Raw genomic sequence first — 19,970 nt, forward strand, 5'->3', positions numbered from 1 at the left:
ACGAGAGCGGAATATGCAGACCTGATTTTCGAATACGGATGAGCCAATGGGAACAGTACACAAGCTCACAGATTGTATCGGGACAAGTACCCACGTAGGAGACATCCGGTCAATTGAATCTTTCCACGACTGTTCCAAAGGTTAAGAGAAGGAGGTCACGTGGTGCCAAATTACAATTCCATTACACAGCAGAAATTTTGGACCCAAAATATATAATACATTAATTAGAGCTTACCCTGAGCTAAGTACACTTAACACACATAGATTTAAGAAACAAATCAGATTAATTATTTAATTGTTTAAGCTAATTGAGTTAAAATTGTTACTCTAATATTCATGTACTTCTGTATTTTCTATTTGTATATAGACCCTGTTATTACATGCTGTATGTATTTTACCATTTATTAATGTGATTGTGCTCAATGAACTCTCGTAATTTTGTGATATATTTTGTATAACTGATCTGAACTGCGCCCGAGCACGAGCTTCTGCTCTTTCGGGCTGCAATGCCTAATGTAGCTCAAGTGTATAGAATTAATAAATATTATTATTATTATTATTATTATTATTATTATTATTATTATTATTATTATTATTTCCACACAACTATTTTTACTTATAGCTTTCGACTCAGTCATTCCCGGACCAGGGTTCCTTATCTCAAATTGATACATGTGCCCTTCCCCATCATCCCTGACAGTTTGCAACACCAACCCGGACACATCCTGTAGAAGGCTTTGAAAAATGGCTCTTTCACAAGAAATGAGCAGCTCTGTTCATAGAACACATTTATGAAATAAAACGCATTTTGGAAAAACTGAATATGTATCATTTTCCAAATAACCCATTCAGCTTTGTATGTAAATAATCTTCAAGGGTGTGTTCACTATAATTGAGGTTATTTAACTGAATATGTATCATTTTCCAAATAACCCATTCAGCTTTGTATGTAAATAATCTTCAAGGGTGTGTTCACTATAATTGAGGTTATTTAATTCTTGGTTTCAGGGAAACCTGAGCCGGCGGTGCGATGGCTGGTGAATGGGATTCTCGTGGACGAAGAATACGAGCACAATACTGGTGACGTCATAGAAAATAGACTAACATGGCCGTCAATTGGGCGGCAGGATTTGAACTCCGTTTTCAGCTGCCAAGCCATCAACACTGTGCTCACCGAGCCACGGGAGGTGTCTCTTGTGCTTGATATTCACCGTAAGTACTTCGATATATTATTATTTTTTATTTTTTATCTTTCTCTACAAAGCGACTGATTTAGGCAATGTCATTATTCTTTATTGTTCCCTATCAACCCACTGTCCTATAGTTCCCACCAAGCTAGGACCGCACTCACACCACTCCAAACTCGTGTCTGATCCAAAAATTAATAAATCAGTTATGCAGCGTTGTCACGTTTCTTCCCCTTACTAAATATGATTCTCAATAACTCTATTCACTGATAGCTGGAGATGATTGAGCAAGGATGCTATTACGCATTAAAAAATATAATTATAGTACTTACTCACTTACTTACTTACTGGCTTTTAAGGAACCCGGAGATTCATTGCCGCCCTCACATAAGCCCGCCATTGGTCCCTATCCTGAGGAAGATTAATCCAGTCTCTATCATCAAATCCCACTCCCTCAAATCCATTTTAATATTATCTTCCTATCTACGTCTCGGCCTCCCCAAAGGTCTTTTTTTCCTCCGGCCACCCAATTAACACCCTATATGCATTTCTGGATTCGCCCATACGTGCTACATGCCCTGCCCATCTCCAACGTCTGGATTTAATGTTCCTAATTATGTCAGGTGGAGAATACAATGCGTGCAGTTCTGCGTTGTGTAACTTTCTCCATTCTCCTGTAACTTCATCCTTCTTAGCCCCAAATATTTTCCTAAGCACCTTATTCTGAAACACCCTTAACCTATGTTTCTCTCTCAAAATGAGAGTCCAAGTTTCAAAAGTAAAATAAATACCTGGCAATAAGTGATTTGGAGTTCGGAATATGTATGGTAAGACTTTCCTGTGTTAAATTTCGAGGTACCTCATTTATATGTTTCCACTTATTTATGGGTCATCTTCAGAACTGGTCGTTGTTGGTCTTGGCGCCACTTGTTCTGTTTCCTGTGAGGGTGTGTTCCTGTGGTATAGTGTAGTGTCAAAGAGTGTGAGTGTTTTGAAGTGTGTGTACAGATTCCGAAGTGATACAGTGTTAAATGTTGTGTAATCAAGATGTATGATTTGGAGTGTTGAAATGGATCTTATTAGTATATAAAAGCTACAATAAGAAAACAGCAATGTAGGTGATCTGTGTGAATAGCGTCCGGTTTTTCGGAAAACTTGTATTACTCAAATAAGAAAAAAAATGAAAGGTTTTATTGCTTCATATGTGCTCAACTGATATTAAGCAATAAATTCTTATGAAGAAAATTCTTTAAAAAATATGATCAAAATTATATGCACTAATGGGATAAAAAAACAAAAAGGGGCCCAAATTTGGCAATTTGTCCCCAATTTGTAAATCTAGAAAAATTGATATAACCCAGTCAGATTTTTAGATATTTAAGAAGTTGTTTTACCATTAGATTCACAGGAAGATTAACTATAGAATGGCTTGACTTGATTTTTAATATGTTTTACATAAACATTATAACTAATCTTAGAATATCAGTTTTCGAGTCCACTTCTTTGCATATTATTAATTATTTTCAAATTCAGTTTAATTATCAAAATTGTAATGAAACCAAATCTTTTTAAATAATCTATTTAAGATATGTACAAAATTTGAGCTTCGAGTTATTAATAGATTCTGAGTTATATCAATTTATGTTGGGCACGGTGACTAAAGAAGGAAATGAACGGAGAAACACATCTAAAGAATCACTTGATATAAACTTTCACTTGAAGGGCCAGGCAAGGATTGTGTGGCCTTACTATTTTATTACATTTTTTACATTTTCTGCCTCATTTTTTGAGCAGTTGCTCACAGTTTTCTTATGATGTACAAGTCGAGCCTTATATTTGCTATTCCTACTCATGATTTGTAACTATAAATATAAATGTACCCAAAACACAAAACTACACTAACTATAACCTATATAATATACACTATTTATACAATGTGTTTCAGACATTACAATAACTATTTCTATTTAGATTGAACAACAACATTCCTATACTTAGATCAAAACAATTTTCAAGTATGTCTGACAATAACTACTCAAGGAAAAATACCATCTCCTGCTACCTAGTGAATACAACGAAAAACTGTTGGAGATAGGGTTGCCACATTATTGAAGAATGAAATTAATTATATTATAAAATAAACAACTGAAATCAGATTGAGAATGCTGTAAATTTGAAACAAATGACATTAGAAAATAAAGTGAGCTAACAGAGTTTTAAAAATGGCATAATTAAATACAATGACATTGAGTTAGGACTTAAATTTTATTTGTAATATTTTGTCTACAGTCAAAAGTTCATTTTAATGATTTTTTTAATGTTAGTGTATTTTCAGTATCCTCTTCCCACAAACTAAAGCTAACTTATAGTGTGAGAACTTGTTTCTAGGCGCTCAATTGAAGAAGAGGCGTATACAAATGTAGTGTTAACAATAAAACGTTTTCTTAGAAAGCATGATGAAAAAGATATTCATATAGTCAATATAATATAATATAATGTAATATAATATAATATAATGTAATATAATATAATATAATATAATGTAATATAATATAATATAATATAATATAATATAATATAATATAATATAATATAATATGGTATGATATGATATGATATAATATAATATTCTTCTTCTTCTGCACTTCACGGTATAGGCAAAATGCCTGTTCCGTCCTCACAGCATATCTCTCCATCTCTTCTTTGGTCGTCCCACGTCCCACGTCCCTCCTTCCAATCGGTCGGTATTGATAGAGTAATTTTGGTAGTCTCGAATTGCTCATCCTATCTACGTCATATAACCAATTATTACGGTAGCTTTCAATTTGTTCGTTTATAGAAACTGTCTGCAATTCTGTTCTAATTTCTTCATTTTTAACTTTGTCCATTAGTGTGCAACCTTTGGTTCTACTTAGGAAGTACATTTCTGCACTTTGAATTTTTCTTTTTGTACTGTTCGAACTTACCCAGACTTCACTTCCATATAATAACCTTGGGACTGCCATTGTTTTGTAAAATTTCATTCTAGTTCCTTTTCTTGTTTTATTTCTTAATGTCTTATGGATGGTGCTGCATATCATCTTAAATATGGACAGTTTAGTGTCTATCTTTTAAATTTCCTGAGTAGACACTCATTTCGCAACCTAAATATTTATAATTGGACACCTGCTCCAAGGGTTATTCATCAATTATAATTTTTGATCTCATTTGCATTTTTCCCAAGAAGGCCATTATTTTAGTCTTACTTTTCGAGATTTTAAAGTTATAGCTCTTCGCTATCTGATTTAATATATGGAGAGAGTATTGTAAGTCATTTTCGGTTTTCTGTATTAAAACCACGTCATCTGCATATAATAAAATATTTATTTTTCTTTCTCTGTTTATTTTTATGCCTGGGTTAATAATGAGTTTCCATTTTTGAATAATGTCATTCATATAAATATTAAAAAGGGTTGGCGACATGCTACACTCTTGTCTAACTCCTTTATTTACTATTATTTCTTCTGTTCTGTCATCCCCTGTGTTAATGATTATTTTAGAATTTATATATATATATATATATATATATATATATATATTTTTTTTTTCACTACATCTATTAAGTGTTGAGAGTATCCTTGTTCTTTCATTATAAACCATAACTTTTTTCTGTTTACTCGATCGAAAGCCTTTTCAAAGTCTATAAATGCGACATGAGTTTCGAGATTAAATTCCATCCTCTTCTCAAACATCAGTTGCATGATAAACACATTATCAATTTTGCAGCGTCCGGGTCTGAAACCATTTTGTTCCTCCACCATAAGAACTTCTGTTATTATTCTTAGCCTTTTATTTACTATTCTTGTATAGATCTTGTATATTGCATTTAAAAGGCTGATTCCTCTATAATTTCTGCAGTCTTCACGGTTTCCTTTCTTAAATAGCGATATAATTTCTGCTATTTTCCATGATTCAGGAATCGTTCTAGTTCTCCAACATTTATTAATTAGCTGTAGCAGTCTTCCATGCAAAGCGTTTCCTCCATATTTTAATAGCTCCATATTGATACCATCCGGGCCTGTTGCTTTTCTGTTTTTAGTGTGTTCTATAGCTTCTTTAAGTTCTTCAAACGTAATATAATAAATATAATATAATATAATATAATATAATATAATATAATATAATATAATATAATATAATATAATATAATATAATATAATATAATATAATATAATATAATATAATATAATATAATATAATATAATATAATATAATATAATATAATATAATATAATATAATATAATATAATATAATATAATATAATATTGTTTTATTTGAGGTTCAGTCTAATTGACATATCAAAAGTTTAAAATCAATTACGTTTACATATGTAAATGATCATTGTGCAATATGAAAGTTAAAGCAAACGTTTTCGTCCTTCGGGCATCATCAGGCAATTTGCATACAATATCTTGTATATTTTTAAGTCTTTGTTGTGGAATGTGTACAAACTGATTAAGCACAACCTTTATATAATAATAAAATAAAACAACTATTTATGATTGACTTACGTTGAATAACAATCTAAAATATAAAATACAGGTATAAAATGTAATATATGTAATAAAATTGTGGTTGACCTGTTGGTCTGATGTTTAAATTATAACATTATAAAATTGCAAACATGATAAAAACCATGTGATAACTCTTTTAAGGCGCAGAGTAAAACATCCGACTAATGAAGGTATTATGAAGTTTAAACAGGAATGAAATGGTTTTTTATGTATGTATGTATGTATTTATTTACACTGCAATTGGGCAAGCACCCGGTGGCAGTGGTATATAAAATATTAACAATACACAATAAAATTTACAATACACAATACAGTTTTACAACATATATACAATTTTACACACAATACAATAATAATACACAATACAATTTAACACAATAATAATAAAACATAAAATAAAATACCTAATTTTACAATACAACATACATAATTATCTATAGGTCCTACATAAGTTTCAATAGTCTTTCACTTTACTCTCATCTCATTCCCTGTAGTGGCACTATGACGCATTTCACTGACACTTTAGCACACATTTCACTGACACTCTGTAACACATTTCACTGACACTATAGAACACATTTCATTGACGCTATAAATTATCACTGATCGGAACTGTTCACTGCACTGTAAAACCATAACTTCACTGACTCACCTCGCTTCACTGATACAACAGTTCAAATAAGTCAAATAATTACATCCTTAAGCATTTACTTATAAACAGAACTACATTTAAACTAAACATTTCTAGTCTAAGGCCCTCTTACACGTTAGTTTTAAATGATTTACAATTCAAACCAAGGAAGTAACCTCGTCAGCCTAGATAAATACATGTCACCTTAAAAAAATTAAATGTTGAATGTCACCTTAATTTTAATTTTCACTTTATATACAACTTTTAAAATTATTGTTGAATCTCCTTAAGGAAGGATAGCCCACAAAGACCGCTGCAGGTAGGGCATTCCAATCATTTATAGTTCTATTTAAATATGACAATTTACCTACATCCGTTTTCTGTTTCCTACATTTGATTTTAAAATCATGATCGTTCCTACCATAGTACGTTGGCTTTTCTAACCGAGCCGTTGAATGATTGCAATTTTATAATGTTATAATTTAAACATAAAGGAGTCCATAATACTACGTATTTTTAAGAAGGGGGACAAGACTAACTGTAGTAACTTTCTAGGAATATCACTTTTGTTGACGTCGTACAAAATTTTCTCGAATATCCTATTGAGAAGATTAATTCCATACGTAGATGAAATTATTGGTGGTCATCAGTGTGGTTTTAGGCGTAATAGATCTACTATTGATCAGATGTTTTGTATTCGACAGATAATGGACAAAAAATAGGAGTATAAGGGTACAGTACATCAGCTATTTATAGATTTCAAAAAGGCGTATGACTCGGTTAAGAGAGAAGTTTTCTATAATATTCTTATTGAATTTGGTATTCCCAAGAAACTAGTTCGATTAATTAAAATGTGGCTCAGTGAAACTTACAGCAGATTCCGTATAGGCCAGTTTCTATCTGATGCTTTTCCAATTCACTGCGGGCTAAAGCAGGGAGATGCACTATCACCTTTACTTTTTAACTTCGCTCTAGAATATAACATTAGCTAAGTACAGGATAACACAGAGGGTTTGGAGTTGAATGGGTTACATCAGCTTCTTGTCTATGCGGATGACGTGATTATGCTAGGGCAAAATCCACAAACGATTAGGGAAAACGCGGAAATTCTAGTTGAAGCAAGTAAAGCGATAGGGTTGGAAGTAAATCCCGAAAAGACTAAGTATATGATTGTCTCGTGCCCAGAATATTGTACGAAATGGACCTATAAAAATTGGAGATATATCTTTCGAAGAGGTGGAAAAATTGAAATATCTTGGAGCAAGAGTAACAAACATAAATGACACTCGGGAGGAAATTAAATTCAGAATAAATATGGGAAATGCGTGTTATTATTCGGTTGAGAAGCTTTTGTCATCTAGTCTTCTGTCAAAATATCTGAAAGTTAGAATTTATAAAACAGTTATATTACCGGTTGTTCTGTATGGTTGTGAAACTCGGACTCTCACTTTGAGAGAGGAACAGAGATTAAGGGTGTTTGAGAATAAGGTTCTTAGGAAAATATTTGGGGCTAAGCGGGATGAAGTTACAGGAGAATGGAGAAAGTTACACAACGCAGAGCTGCACGCATTGTATTCTTCACCTGACATAATTAGGAACATTAAATCCAGATGTTTGAGATGGGCATGACGTAGCACGTATGGGCGAATCCAGAAATGCATATAGAGTGTTAGTTGGGAAGCCGGAGGGAAAAAGACCTTTGGGGAGGCCGAGACGTAGGTGGGAAAATAATATTAAAATGGATCTAAGGGAGGTGGGATATGATGGTAGAGACTGGATTAATCTTGGTCAGGATAGGGACCAATGGCGGGCTTATGTGTGGGCGTAAGTAAGTATAATTTAAACATAAGACCAACAGTTCAGCCACAATTTTATTACATAGGTAAATTTTATACCTGTATTTTATATTTTAGATTATTATTCATCGTAAGTCATTCATAAATAGTTGTTTCATTTTATTATTATTATTATTATTATTATTATTATTATTATTATTATTATTATTATTATTATTATTATATAAAGGTTGTGCTTAATCAGTTTGTACACATTCCACAACAAAGACTTAAAAATATACAAGATATTGTATGCAAATTGCCTGATGATGCCCGAAGGGCGAAAACGTTTGCTTTAGCCTTCATATTACACAATGATCATTTACATATGTAAATGTCATTGATTTTAAACTTGTGATATGTCAATTAGACTGAACCTCAAATAACAGTAATATACGTTACAAGAGCGGTATGTTGACGTTTTCACGTTCGAGGAAAAGATTGAAAAATCGAAACGTAGTTGAGCTTTTTTAATTTCCGAGAACATGAAAACAAACATACCGTTCGTGTATCGTACATTATTTAGTGCGAAGATCGTTCATTACATACCTGAAAGACGAATTTCTAATAATTTGCAATGAAATCTCCATGTTGGTTTCTGTTTAATGGCGGCAACTTCGGAAAACCAAAATAACTTTCTTCAACATTGTTGCTGTAAAATGTTTTCTGTGTTTACTATATTCCAGCAGGCCGTGATATACGTCTGTTTCTTTTTTCCCCAGTCTATAAATGCGAACTTGAAACAAACTGTAAAGTTATGTAGTGATTTATTTTTCATTTTAATATTTTAACAATATTATTTATATAATATATTGCAGTAATAACATCTGCATCTGGAATCTTGTTGATTTTTTTCACGGCTTCCTTAATGTTACTTGTAGCAGGAATGCAATAAGTTTCGTGGAGTAGTAGACTTTACTTAATTTGTGCAAATATTTAAAAACAATAATTAACATTGCAATTTAGGTGAAATTGCAGTGGTAAGTTTCCAATTTATAATTATCACTATGTTAAACGTGGCTAAAAATAATATGTTAAAAGCCTAAAGCAGTAAAATGAATATGGCGCTTAAACGGTAAGAAGAGGGAAATTGTTATGTGTGTTACGTTGGGAATACTGAATGTGGTATTTCACACTTACCGCGTATTGGTTCTGTGCGGAAAACATGCAAATACGCATGATCTCGCACAAATCAATATTATGTTGTATTATAATATAACGTCTGGTCACCTGTGGTGCACTCTGGATTATTTCTGACGATCTATGTGATCCACTCTTCTCGGCACTAGTGACATCTATGAGTACGCTTGTACAATAGGGGCGAATAACTGCTAGTTAAGGAGCCTGCCAATGGAAAAGAATTAATACGTTTTCAAGTGTTGTTTCTCACAGTATCTATATTAACTGTTGTTCGCTGTTACAGTGCGGCCGCTAACGGCGCGAATCCTCACGAAGCAGCTGCCCCTTGTAGCGGACCGACGCTACGAAGTGTCGTGTGAGTCGGCGGGCTCCCGGCCGCCTGCCGTCATCACGTGGTACAAGGGCAAGAGACAGCTCCGTCGCGTTAAGGTAAGCACCACCCGTTTCTTTTTTCAAGTTTATACTTTTGAAGTCTTATCTTATGGGGTAAAAATACAAGTATTTTGACAGTAAAATATATGACCATGATTTCTGCAGAATTTATTTTCAATATTTTATGTGCTGTGCTATCAATGGGCGAGCCGTATTGGAAACAGAAAATATGCCAACGTCGACATATAATTGGGTAGAAACTTGACGCCAATCAATTTTAGGAAGTGCAGTCTGGTTTTATTTTTATTTGTATAATCATTCCAGGCTTTGTTGACAAATTGTTTTGTTTTTTCTCTATTGTGTTCTTATGGCCCGTAATCGTTGTAATTTCGTCTTCAGTAAAATTCCGACTTTGTTGACGAGAAGGCTTACAACAAATGTTCGGAAAAGTCCTCACTACATTTACAATCAGATCTCATGCTTAACTGGGGGAGATGTGACTACATAAATTCTTGTAACAAAGACAGCAGAGCAGGTTTAGCGAGGCTAAGATTGGGGGCATGGTAGGGTAATAAATTTGTCAACGAAGAAGGGGAGCGTCTTTGTCCGCTTTGCAAAGAAAAGGACTCCTATAAACATATTTTATTACAGTGTGTCGAATTGGAACATGTAAGGAGAAAATATCTAGCACCCTCGATGCTAAGTCAGAATAGGAGTTCGCTTGCATGTCTTGACCTCATGGGGAATAGAGAATACGAACAAAAGACTGGATTGTTCCTTTTGAAGGCGAGAAAGATTATATCTTCAGCTGTTGAAGATTGTGACGCGAACTGAGGAAGGGATAATAGTATCCACCCAACTGTACACTTTCATGTCTTTTAGGTTAGGATATATTATATAATTGGTTTTATTGTGTAAATTCCATTTTAATATGTGTGTTCTTGTAGAGAGTAGTTGGATGTAATCATAGGTGGGGAACCTACAAAGGAGGACTTGTTTTAGGTACAAAGCACGTACGGTCAGAAGACGCGTGCATTGGATTTTAGAGAAAATTATGATAATATAAAATCTGTATGTATAATATTACTCATTAAATACATCTATCTACTAAACATATGAGGGGTAAGGGTTGTTACTGTTATCTTATCTCCGAAACTTGGATGGCGCGTGTATCATCCCTTCCACAATGCATTTTCATTCAGTAACCTGCTTTTATTGTGTAATATCACCATTACTCACGCAATCTCCACCTACCAGGTCTCTGTTAATCGCATTCTTGAAACTCGCAAACTTGTCATTTCGTAGCAGTCAATAATAATGGAAAGTATTGATATTTGAATGTTTTGAAATTGTCTTACACTAGACTCGTGCACAACCGGTTACGAGAAACAGAATTTATATATTGTTTTTGAACGCCTGGCGCTGTAGTCAATATGCAAAGATCTTCCGTCTCGCAGAGTGTCTAAGGTTCGGTTTAACGAATATTCCAGTTGTTTCTCACTCTTTTTGGGTGGACGGCATAGACAGACCACATTGAGCCATGCAGGATTTCCAAGAGCCCCTGCAAGGACGCGTTTATCATCGTGTAGGTCTACTATTTAATTGATAATTCTTCTTCTCTCACTACAATCAGTGAATCAATCACCCATCCATCCATCCATCTATCCATCCATCGGCTCACTGATTCAATCTTCTATGGATTCATTCATTCATTCATTCATTCAGGTAGTACAGTTGGTGTCGTCAAGAGCCAAACATATCTCCTTAATGAAATAATACATCTGCTTAGAGTAATTGAAATGCATTAACAACTACTGTTTGAGATGTAATGCATCTTGAGTGTAATGTGTAAACGTTACAATAGAATTTATGTACTTATTTTCTCTTGTATTTAGTAAGTAACTATTCTTGCATACAGTATCTTTACACACCAGATTTCATATTATGCATTAAACCTATTTCCTTTGTTTTTTTTTTTTTTTTTAGATTTTAGATTTATTTATTTAACCTGGTAGAGATAAGGCCGTCAGGCCTTCTCTGCCCCTCTACCAGGGGATTACAACTATAACATGAACAATAAGATTACAATTAATATTAAATTTACAATTACAATTACAATAAAAATTAAAGTACGACAAGAATACCTGATTAATGAAAGCTAGACATTTTATCATAGAAGTTAAGAACAAAGAATATTTTTGTATTTACTAAATTACAAATTAAACCTACAATAACAAAATTCTATAGTGATGAAATTACCGGATATTGAGATATTTTGTGGTAGATTAAAAGAACTATTTACAAGAAACCATGTCTGAACGAGTCTCAATTACTGACCAAGTGCCTAGTAAGTTTGCGTTTGAATTGAATTTTATTTCGACAGTCCCTGATGCTAGCAGGTAACGAATTCCAGAGTCTTGGCAGGGCTATTGTGAAAGAGGATGAGTATGAGGAGGTGCGATGGGATGATATTGTTAGTATTGTTTCATGGCGAGAGCCATCGGTGTTCGTCTATCGTATTATGTTATGAAGACTATTACACTTTTACTACGTCACACTACTTTTGACCAATAAACGGTACGAAAGGACGTCTTTCAACCAATCATGGCTGCTTATCGCACAATTTTATCGCGTCCCTAGCATTTGTTTATTTTTATCACTACCCTAGCATTTGTTTCTTTGTTTGCTAACATTTCAAACTGCACTGGTCAATAAACAGAAAATTACAAATCACTCCAGTCGATGCACAGCAGTTTCAAATATGACTCGCATTGGCATTCAAGAACAAAAATTAATAAAGATCTCTGGTCATAGCTATGCATCTTCCCTGAAACCCTATTTACAAACAAATGAAGAGCAGCATTCGGAAATTATGAATAAGTTGAGGGATACACCATGATACATTTCTTTTAAGCACACGTCCAATATAACATCAACTGAACCACCAACCACTAAAACATTCAAATTTGAAAATTGTACCTACTTGTTTCTTTTAAAATTATTCATGTTTATTTTTTATTTCATCATCGTTGATTAAAATGTTTCTTGTTTATTTCATCATCCCTAACTAAAACTTTTCTAACGCTCGTTTATATTATTTAGGTTATGTTATAGCTTCTGGTGTATAATATTATGAATAGTCACGTATCACAGATTGTTTTAAAATATTTATTTTTTTTTTTTTTTTTTTAGAAAATTTTAAGCTAATATCAGTACCCGTAACTGTTCGTATTAAAAACGTACGATCATAGCTTTGGATAGCTTTCCGCAGTGTTCAGAGAGTTGTCTTCTCTCTTTCACCGGAAATTTCATTCCTGTGACCGAACTTGTAAGATGTCGTTACGTTTCAGATACGCAATCGTGATTTCTAATAAATTGAAGTCCGGAGATTCCATTGCTTCGGCCTTCTGTTTCCAAGGATACCACTTTGAGACGAAATTTGTGTCTGATATTTCATGTTTCTCATACATAGGAAACACTTCACTACTGCCTATTCTCTTTAACGTATATTTATAACGGTGTCTATCCCGAATTTCTCAGCTCATGCATGGAACTGCGTCTGATGCAGTTTATACAGTGCATTTTAATCAAAGAACTTGTCCCATAAGTTACAAGTATGAATAATAATAATAATAATAATAATAATAATAATAATAATAGGCCTAATTTAACTGAAAGGAAAATTGAAAAACAAATATATACAACTAAATAAAATAGTTACGCCAGGCAATCTGTATATCGGATGTACTAACATGAAGTATTAAATCGCCTGCAAGGTATATAGTTCTCCCCGTGTACAAATTTAGTCCATATCCTTGCCGGTAGCCATTTTAAGGCATTTGCTCCGCAATAGTTATTCGAGAAGACAGAAAGTGAGATCACTAGCGGAGTTTATCTAGCCTGACGCAGCGTGGACTTAGTGTCGCTAGTTGCGCAAATAATAATAATAATAATAATAATAATAATAATAATAATAGTAATAATAATGGTCTATTTTAACTGGCAGAGTTAAGGCCATTCGGCCTTCTCTTCCAATCAATCAGTATGATAGAAAATTACTACAATGCTGTGTATATAACATAATTAATACAATACAATACAATTCAAAGCAATACAAACTACAATACAAGACAATATAATACATAATTAATATAATACAATGACAATTCTTTTCATCTTCACAACACCAATAAAATAATTATGTAATAATAATAATAATATAATAATAATAATAATAATAATAATAATAATAATAATAATGGTCTATTTTAACTGGCAGAGTTAAGGCCATTCGGCCTTCTCTTCCAATCAATCAGTATGATAGAAAATTACTACAATGCTGTGAATATAACATAATTAATACAATACAATAAAATTTAAAAAAATACAAACTACAATACAAGACAATATAATACATAATTAATATAATACAATGACAATTCTTTTCATCTTCACAACACCAATAAAATAATTATGTAATAATAATAATAATAATAATAATAATAATAATAATAATAATAATAATAATAATGTTCTATTTTAACTGGCAGAGTCAAGGCCATTCGGCCTTCTCTTCCACTCAAACAGTATGATAGAAAATTACTACAATTCTGTGAATATAACATAATTATTACAATACAATACAATTCAAAGCAATACAATACTACAGTACAAGACAATATAATACATAATTAATATAATACAATGACAATTCTTTTCATCTCCACAACACCAATAAAATAATTATGTAATGATAATAATAATAATAATAATAATAATAATAATAATAATAATGGTTTATTTTAACTGGGAGAGTTAAGGCCATTCGGCCTTCACTTCCACTCAACCAGTATGATAGAAAATTATTACAATGCTGTGAATATAACATAATTAATACAATACAATTCAATTTAAAGCAATACAAACTACAATACAAGACAATATAATACATAATTATTGTAGTACAATGACAGTTCTTTTCATCTTCCTAATACCAATAAAATAATTATGTAATAATAATAATAATAATAATAATAATAATAATAATAGTAATAATAGTATACCTAAATTAAATTAAATTATTAAACTCGATCACAATTATAACTTCAATTTGACTGCGCCCGTAAGAAATCGTTTAGCCTTTTCTTGAAAGTGGTTATTGTCTGGCAGCCCCTTATCTTCTGAGGTAGAGAATTCCATTCACGGGGGACTGAGACAGTAAAAGAGGATGAATAGATGGATGTTCTATGGGCAGGAATTGCTAGGATTTGGCACTCCTGTTACCTGATGTTTAGATTGTGATTGGAGGATAAGTAGTTAAACCGGGAACGAAGATAATTTGGAGTAGAAGTGTGGAGAACTCGAAACAGAAGAGAGAGCGAATGAAGTGTTCTGCGATTACTAATTTGCAGCCAGGATAAAGATTTGAACGAGGGTGTAATGTGGTCAAATTTGTGAGCATTGCTGATGAATCTGACACACATATTATGCACACGCTGCAGCTTGTTCAAAAGGTCAGTTGTCAAGTCTGTAAGTATTACGTTGCAATAGTCAAGCAGTGGTAGTACGAGGGTTTGCACTAAAGTCTGTTTTAATTCTGGCTGGAGGAAGTTTCTGAATGGGTTAAGAGAATGCATGGTATAGCACACTCTCTCGGATATTTCCTTTATTTGGCATTCCCAATTTAAATTTTCGTCCAAGAAAATGCCGAGGTTTCTGACGACGGAATGGTACGGAATAGTGGCATTATTTACTGTAATAATTGGGATACGCATGGAAAAGAGAGAAGCATGCCGTGAGATACGAGTTTCGAAACAAATATTAATTCATTGTGTTTTGCCCAAGGGCAGGTCTTTCACGAAAACTCAACATTTTCCATTCATTCCCATTTCCTGCTTTCCTTTTAGTGTCTGCAATATGATCCATATATCTTAATATCGTCTATCTTCTGATATCTTCTTCTGCCCGGAACTCTTCTCTGGTTCACCATTCTTTCCAGTACATCCTTCAGAAGACAGTTTGTTCTCAACCAGTGCCCCAACCAGTTCCTTTTCCTCTTCCTTATCAGTTTCAGCATCATTCTTTCTTCAGTCAAACTTTCCACACAGCTTCGTTTCTTGTTCTGTCTGTCCATTTCACATGCTCCATCCTTCTCCATATCTACATTTCAAATGCCCCTAGTCGCTTCTCTTCATTTGGTTGAAAACCCATGTTTCTGCCTTATACAATGCTACACTCCACAAAAAGCACTTCACTAGTCTCTTTCTAGTTCTTTCTCCAGATATCAGCATAAGATGCTCCTCTTTTCTATTAAAAGCTTACTTCTCCTTTTCACTTCTTTGCAGCAGCTCATGTTACTGTACATCCCAAGTATTTACAATTCGCAAGTATGTAAATATAATAAAACCATGGGGATCATTAATAAAATCATGAAACCTTCATTAGTACAAAGACACACAAAAATAGGCTTGTATAAAACCTTAGCACAGCCAGTATTAAGCTATGGTAGTGAAGCGTGGACTGTGAAGAATAAAGATGTCAGTAGAATAACAGCAAGTGAGATGAGGTTCATGAGATCAACAGCTGGATATACTCGCTGGGATCATAAAAAAATGAGGGCATAATGCAAGAACTTCAAATAGAACCCATTATGCAGTTCATCAGCAAATATAAACTTCAGTGGAAGGGTCATCTCGAACGAATGAATCGATGCAGAATTCGAAAAGCACTGTTTCAATACCATCCGTATGGCAAAAGATCTCTAGGCCGTCCAAAGAAGAGATGGACTGAAAATTCTAGTTTGAGACCGTAACAGGCCACTTGGCCTAATACTTGTTAGGAAGACGACGACGACTTCTTAATTTTCCTTCCTATGACCATGGTCTTCGTCTTGTTTGCATTTATCTTCATGTCATATTGCTCACAACTGTCGTTTACCTCCTGTACCATATCCCTTAGAATCATCTCCTCTTCTACTAACAACGCCAGATCATGAGCAAGTCTTATGCACTTTATTCTTTTCCTCATACTTTCACTTCTTCCATGTCCTGAAAACAATTCTTCACCAATTCCTCCAAGAAAATATTGAGCAGTGTAGATGTAGACCAGTGATGTCTAGGCACCGGAATTTAAGTAATTATATATTATATTCCTTTTAACCTAACCGTATATAAATAACAAATCTTTGCGAATCTTGTAATTACCATTAATATATTAAAATTTGATAATACATATATTTACATATTTACCCCACTTACATATTATGGCTTGATATTACATAAATCTACATATTTAGGGGTTTTATTCATTATTCTAAATAATGAAAAGGTAACACGCAATAGAGACATTCTGAAAAGGCCTATAAACGCCATTTGTTTACTTGCAAAACTGAAACTTTCATTTAGAGGAAAGGGTAAGTCGAAAATGTCCAACAACCGCGGTAATTATTTAGAACTTTTGGACTACACCGCCCAGTACGACCCTCTTCTAAAAAATCATTTGGAGATATCTACAGTATTCAAAGATGTATCAAGTCGTATTAAAATGCTTTAATTGAATCTGTTGTCAGTGCACTTAATAAGGAAATTAAACAGCAATTACAGAAATCTGATTTTTTTGCCATATTAGCTGATGAGACAACTGACGTCTCGAATAAATCACAATTTTCTCTCATTTATCGATATACGATTGAAGGAAGGATGGTAGAGGAGATTGTGTGCTCCGAGATGTGAGGACAAAACAGCGGCAGCACATTCTGATCTTATTTTTAAGACATATTGAAGGCTTTTCAAACTGCAGTAAGAAACTTGTCGCATAGAGCTACGATGGAAGTGCAGTGATGGCCTCTTCATTACATGGTGTCAAGCTAATATTAAGGCGCCTTTTCCACAAACTCTCTTTGTTCACTGCTATTCACACTGTTTACATCTAGCACTGTCCCAAAGTGCTTCAAGTATTCCTGAATGCCGTATATTTGTTTACATCTAGGACTGTCCCAAAGTGCTTCAAGTATTCCTGAATGCCGTATATTTGTTTACATCTAGCACTGTCCCAAAGTGCTTCAAGTATTCCTGAATGCCGTATATTTGTTTAAATCTAGCACTGTCCCAAAGTGCTTCAAGTATTCCTGAATGCCGTATATTTGTTTACATCTAGCACTGTCCCAAAGTGCTTCAAGTATTCCTGAATGTCGTATATTTGTTTACATCTAGCACTGTCCCAAAGTGCTTCAAGTATTCCTGAATGCCGTATATTTGTTTACATCTAGCACTGTCCCAAAGTGCTTCAAGTATTTCTGAATGCCGTATATTTGTTTACATCTAGCACTGTCCCAAAGTGCTTCAAGTATTCCTGAATGCCGTATATTTGTTTACACCTAGCACTGTCCCAAAGTGCTTCAAGTATTCCTGAATGCCGTATATTTGTTTACATCTAGCACTGTCCCAAAGTGCTTCAAGTATTCCTGAATGCCGTATATTTGTTTACATCTGGCACTGTCCCAAAGTGCTTCAAGTATTCCTGAATGCCGTATATTTGTTCACATCTAGCACTGTCCCAATGTGCTTGAAGTATCCTGAATGCCGTATATTTGTTTACATCTAGCACTGTCCCAAAGTGCTTCAGGTATTCCTGAATGCCGTATATTTGTTTACATCTAGCACTGTCCCAAAGCGCTTCAGGTATTCCTGAATGCCGTATATTTGTTTACATCTAGCACTGTCCCAAAGTGCTTCAAGTATTCCTGAATTCCGTATATTTGTTTACATCTAGCACTGTCCCAAAGTGCTTCAAGTATTCCTGAATGCCGTATATTTTTTTACATCTAGCACTGTCCCAAAGCGCTTCAAGTATTCCTGAATGCCGTATATTTGTTTACATCTAGCACTGTCCCAAAGTGCTTCAAGTATTCCTGAATGCCGTATATTTGTTTACATCTAGCACTGTCCCAAAGTGCTTCAAGTATTCCTGAATGCCGTATATTTGTTTACACCTAGCACTGTCCCAAAGTGCTTCAAGTATTCCTGAATGCCGTATATTTGTTTACATCTAGCACTGTCCCAAAGTGCTTCAAGTATTCCTGAATGCCGTATATTTGTTTACATCTAGCACTGTCCCAAAGTTCTTCAAGTATTCCTGAATGCCGTATATTTGTTTACATCTAGCACTGTCCCAAAGTGCTTCAAGTATTCCTGAATGCCGTATATTTGTTTACATCTAGCACTGTCCCAAAGTGCTTCAAGTATTCCTGAATGCCGTATATTTGTTTACATCTAGCACTGTCCCAAAGTGCTTCAAGTATTCCTGAATGCCGTATAAATGTTTACATCTAGCACTGTCCCAAAGTGCTTCAAGTACTCCTGAATGCCGTATATTTGTTTACATCTAGCACTGTCCCAAAGTGCTTCAAGTATTCCTGAATGCCGTATATATGTTTACATCTAGCACTGTCCCAAAGTGCTTCAAGTATTCCTGAATGCCGTATATATGTTTACATCTAGCACTGTCCCAAAGTGCTTCAAGTATTCCTGAATGCCGTATATTTGTTTACATCTAGCACTGTCCCAAAGTTCTTCAAGTATTCCTGAATGCCGTATATTTGTTTACATCTAGCACTGTCCCAAAGTGCTTCAAGTATTCCTGAATGCCGTATATTTGTTTACATTAGCACTGTCCCAAAGTGCTTCAAGTATTCCTGAATGCCGTATATTTGTTTACATCTAGCACTGTCCCAAAGTGCTTCAAGTATTCCTGAATGCCGTATATGTTTTGCTACTCTTTCTGGGCTTGCAGCGTTTTTTTCCATATCATCAAAGCGCACAAATTATCTTGAAGAATTTCTGGGTCGACGATTACCACATGTTTCCCCAACAAGATGGAATGACTCGTCACGACTTACTAATACTTACAGTAGTCTTTTATAATAGTATTTTTAATTTTAGTCAGTAGTTGCAGTAGGCCTAATCTTATAGATTTTGTAAAAAAAAATGGTACCAAATACCAACGTATTTTTATAATTAGTAATATTATAAGTATTTGAATCTAATATAAATAGTAAGAAGGAAGGAAAACTTGACTACACGACTGCTTGGATAATCTGTTGGGCCACCGCACGATACTGGCCTTAAGACTGGTTCTTAGAATATTATTTAAAGTGTTAATGGCCCAATGGATAAACCATTTAATTTTAGATCACAGGTTAAATTGATCCTCGTTCTAGGTGAACTTGGAATTTTGTGTTGTATAAAGTCTAAT

At 33.9% G+C, this 19,970-nt stretch overlaps 1 protein-coding gene across 1 annotated transcript in view; it reads left to right on the top strand.

The window, feature by feature from the left end:
- Positions 1-19,970, top strand: part of LOC138712641 (neural cell adhesion molecule 2-like) — a 1,205,141-nt gene that overhangs the window by 308,093 nt on the left and 877,078 nt on the right. The window contains exons 4-5 of the mRNA XM_069844609.1: positions 1,009-1,212; positions 9,631-9,776. Of these exons, the coding sequence (XP_069700710.1) occupies positions 1,009-1,212; positions 9,631-9,776 (350 nt within the window). The remainder of the gene's footprint in view (positions 1-1,008; positions 1,213-9,630; positions 9,777-19,970) is intronic.

The sequence above is a fragment of the Periplaneta americana genome, chromosome 13 (assembly GCF_040183065.1).
Source record: "Periplaneta americana isolate PAMFEO1 chromosome 13, P.americana_PAMFEO1_priV1, whole genome shotgun sequence".
Taxonomy (NCBI): Eukaryota; Metazoa; Arthropoda; class Insecta; order Blattodea; family Blattidae; genus Periplaneta; species Periplaneta americana.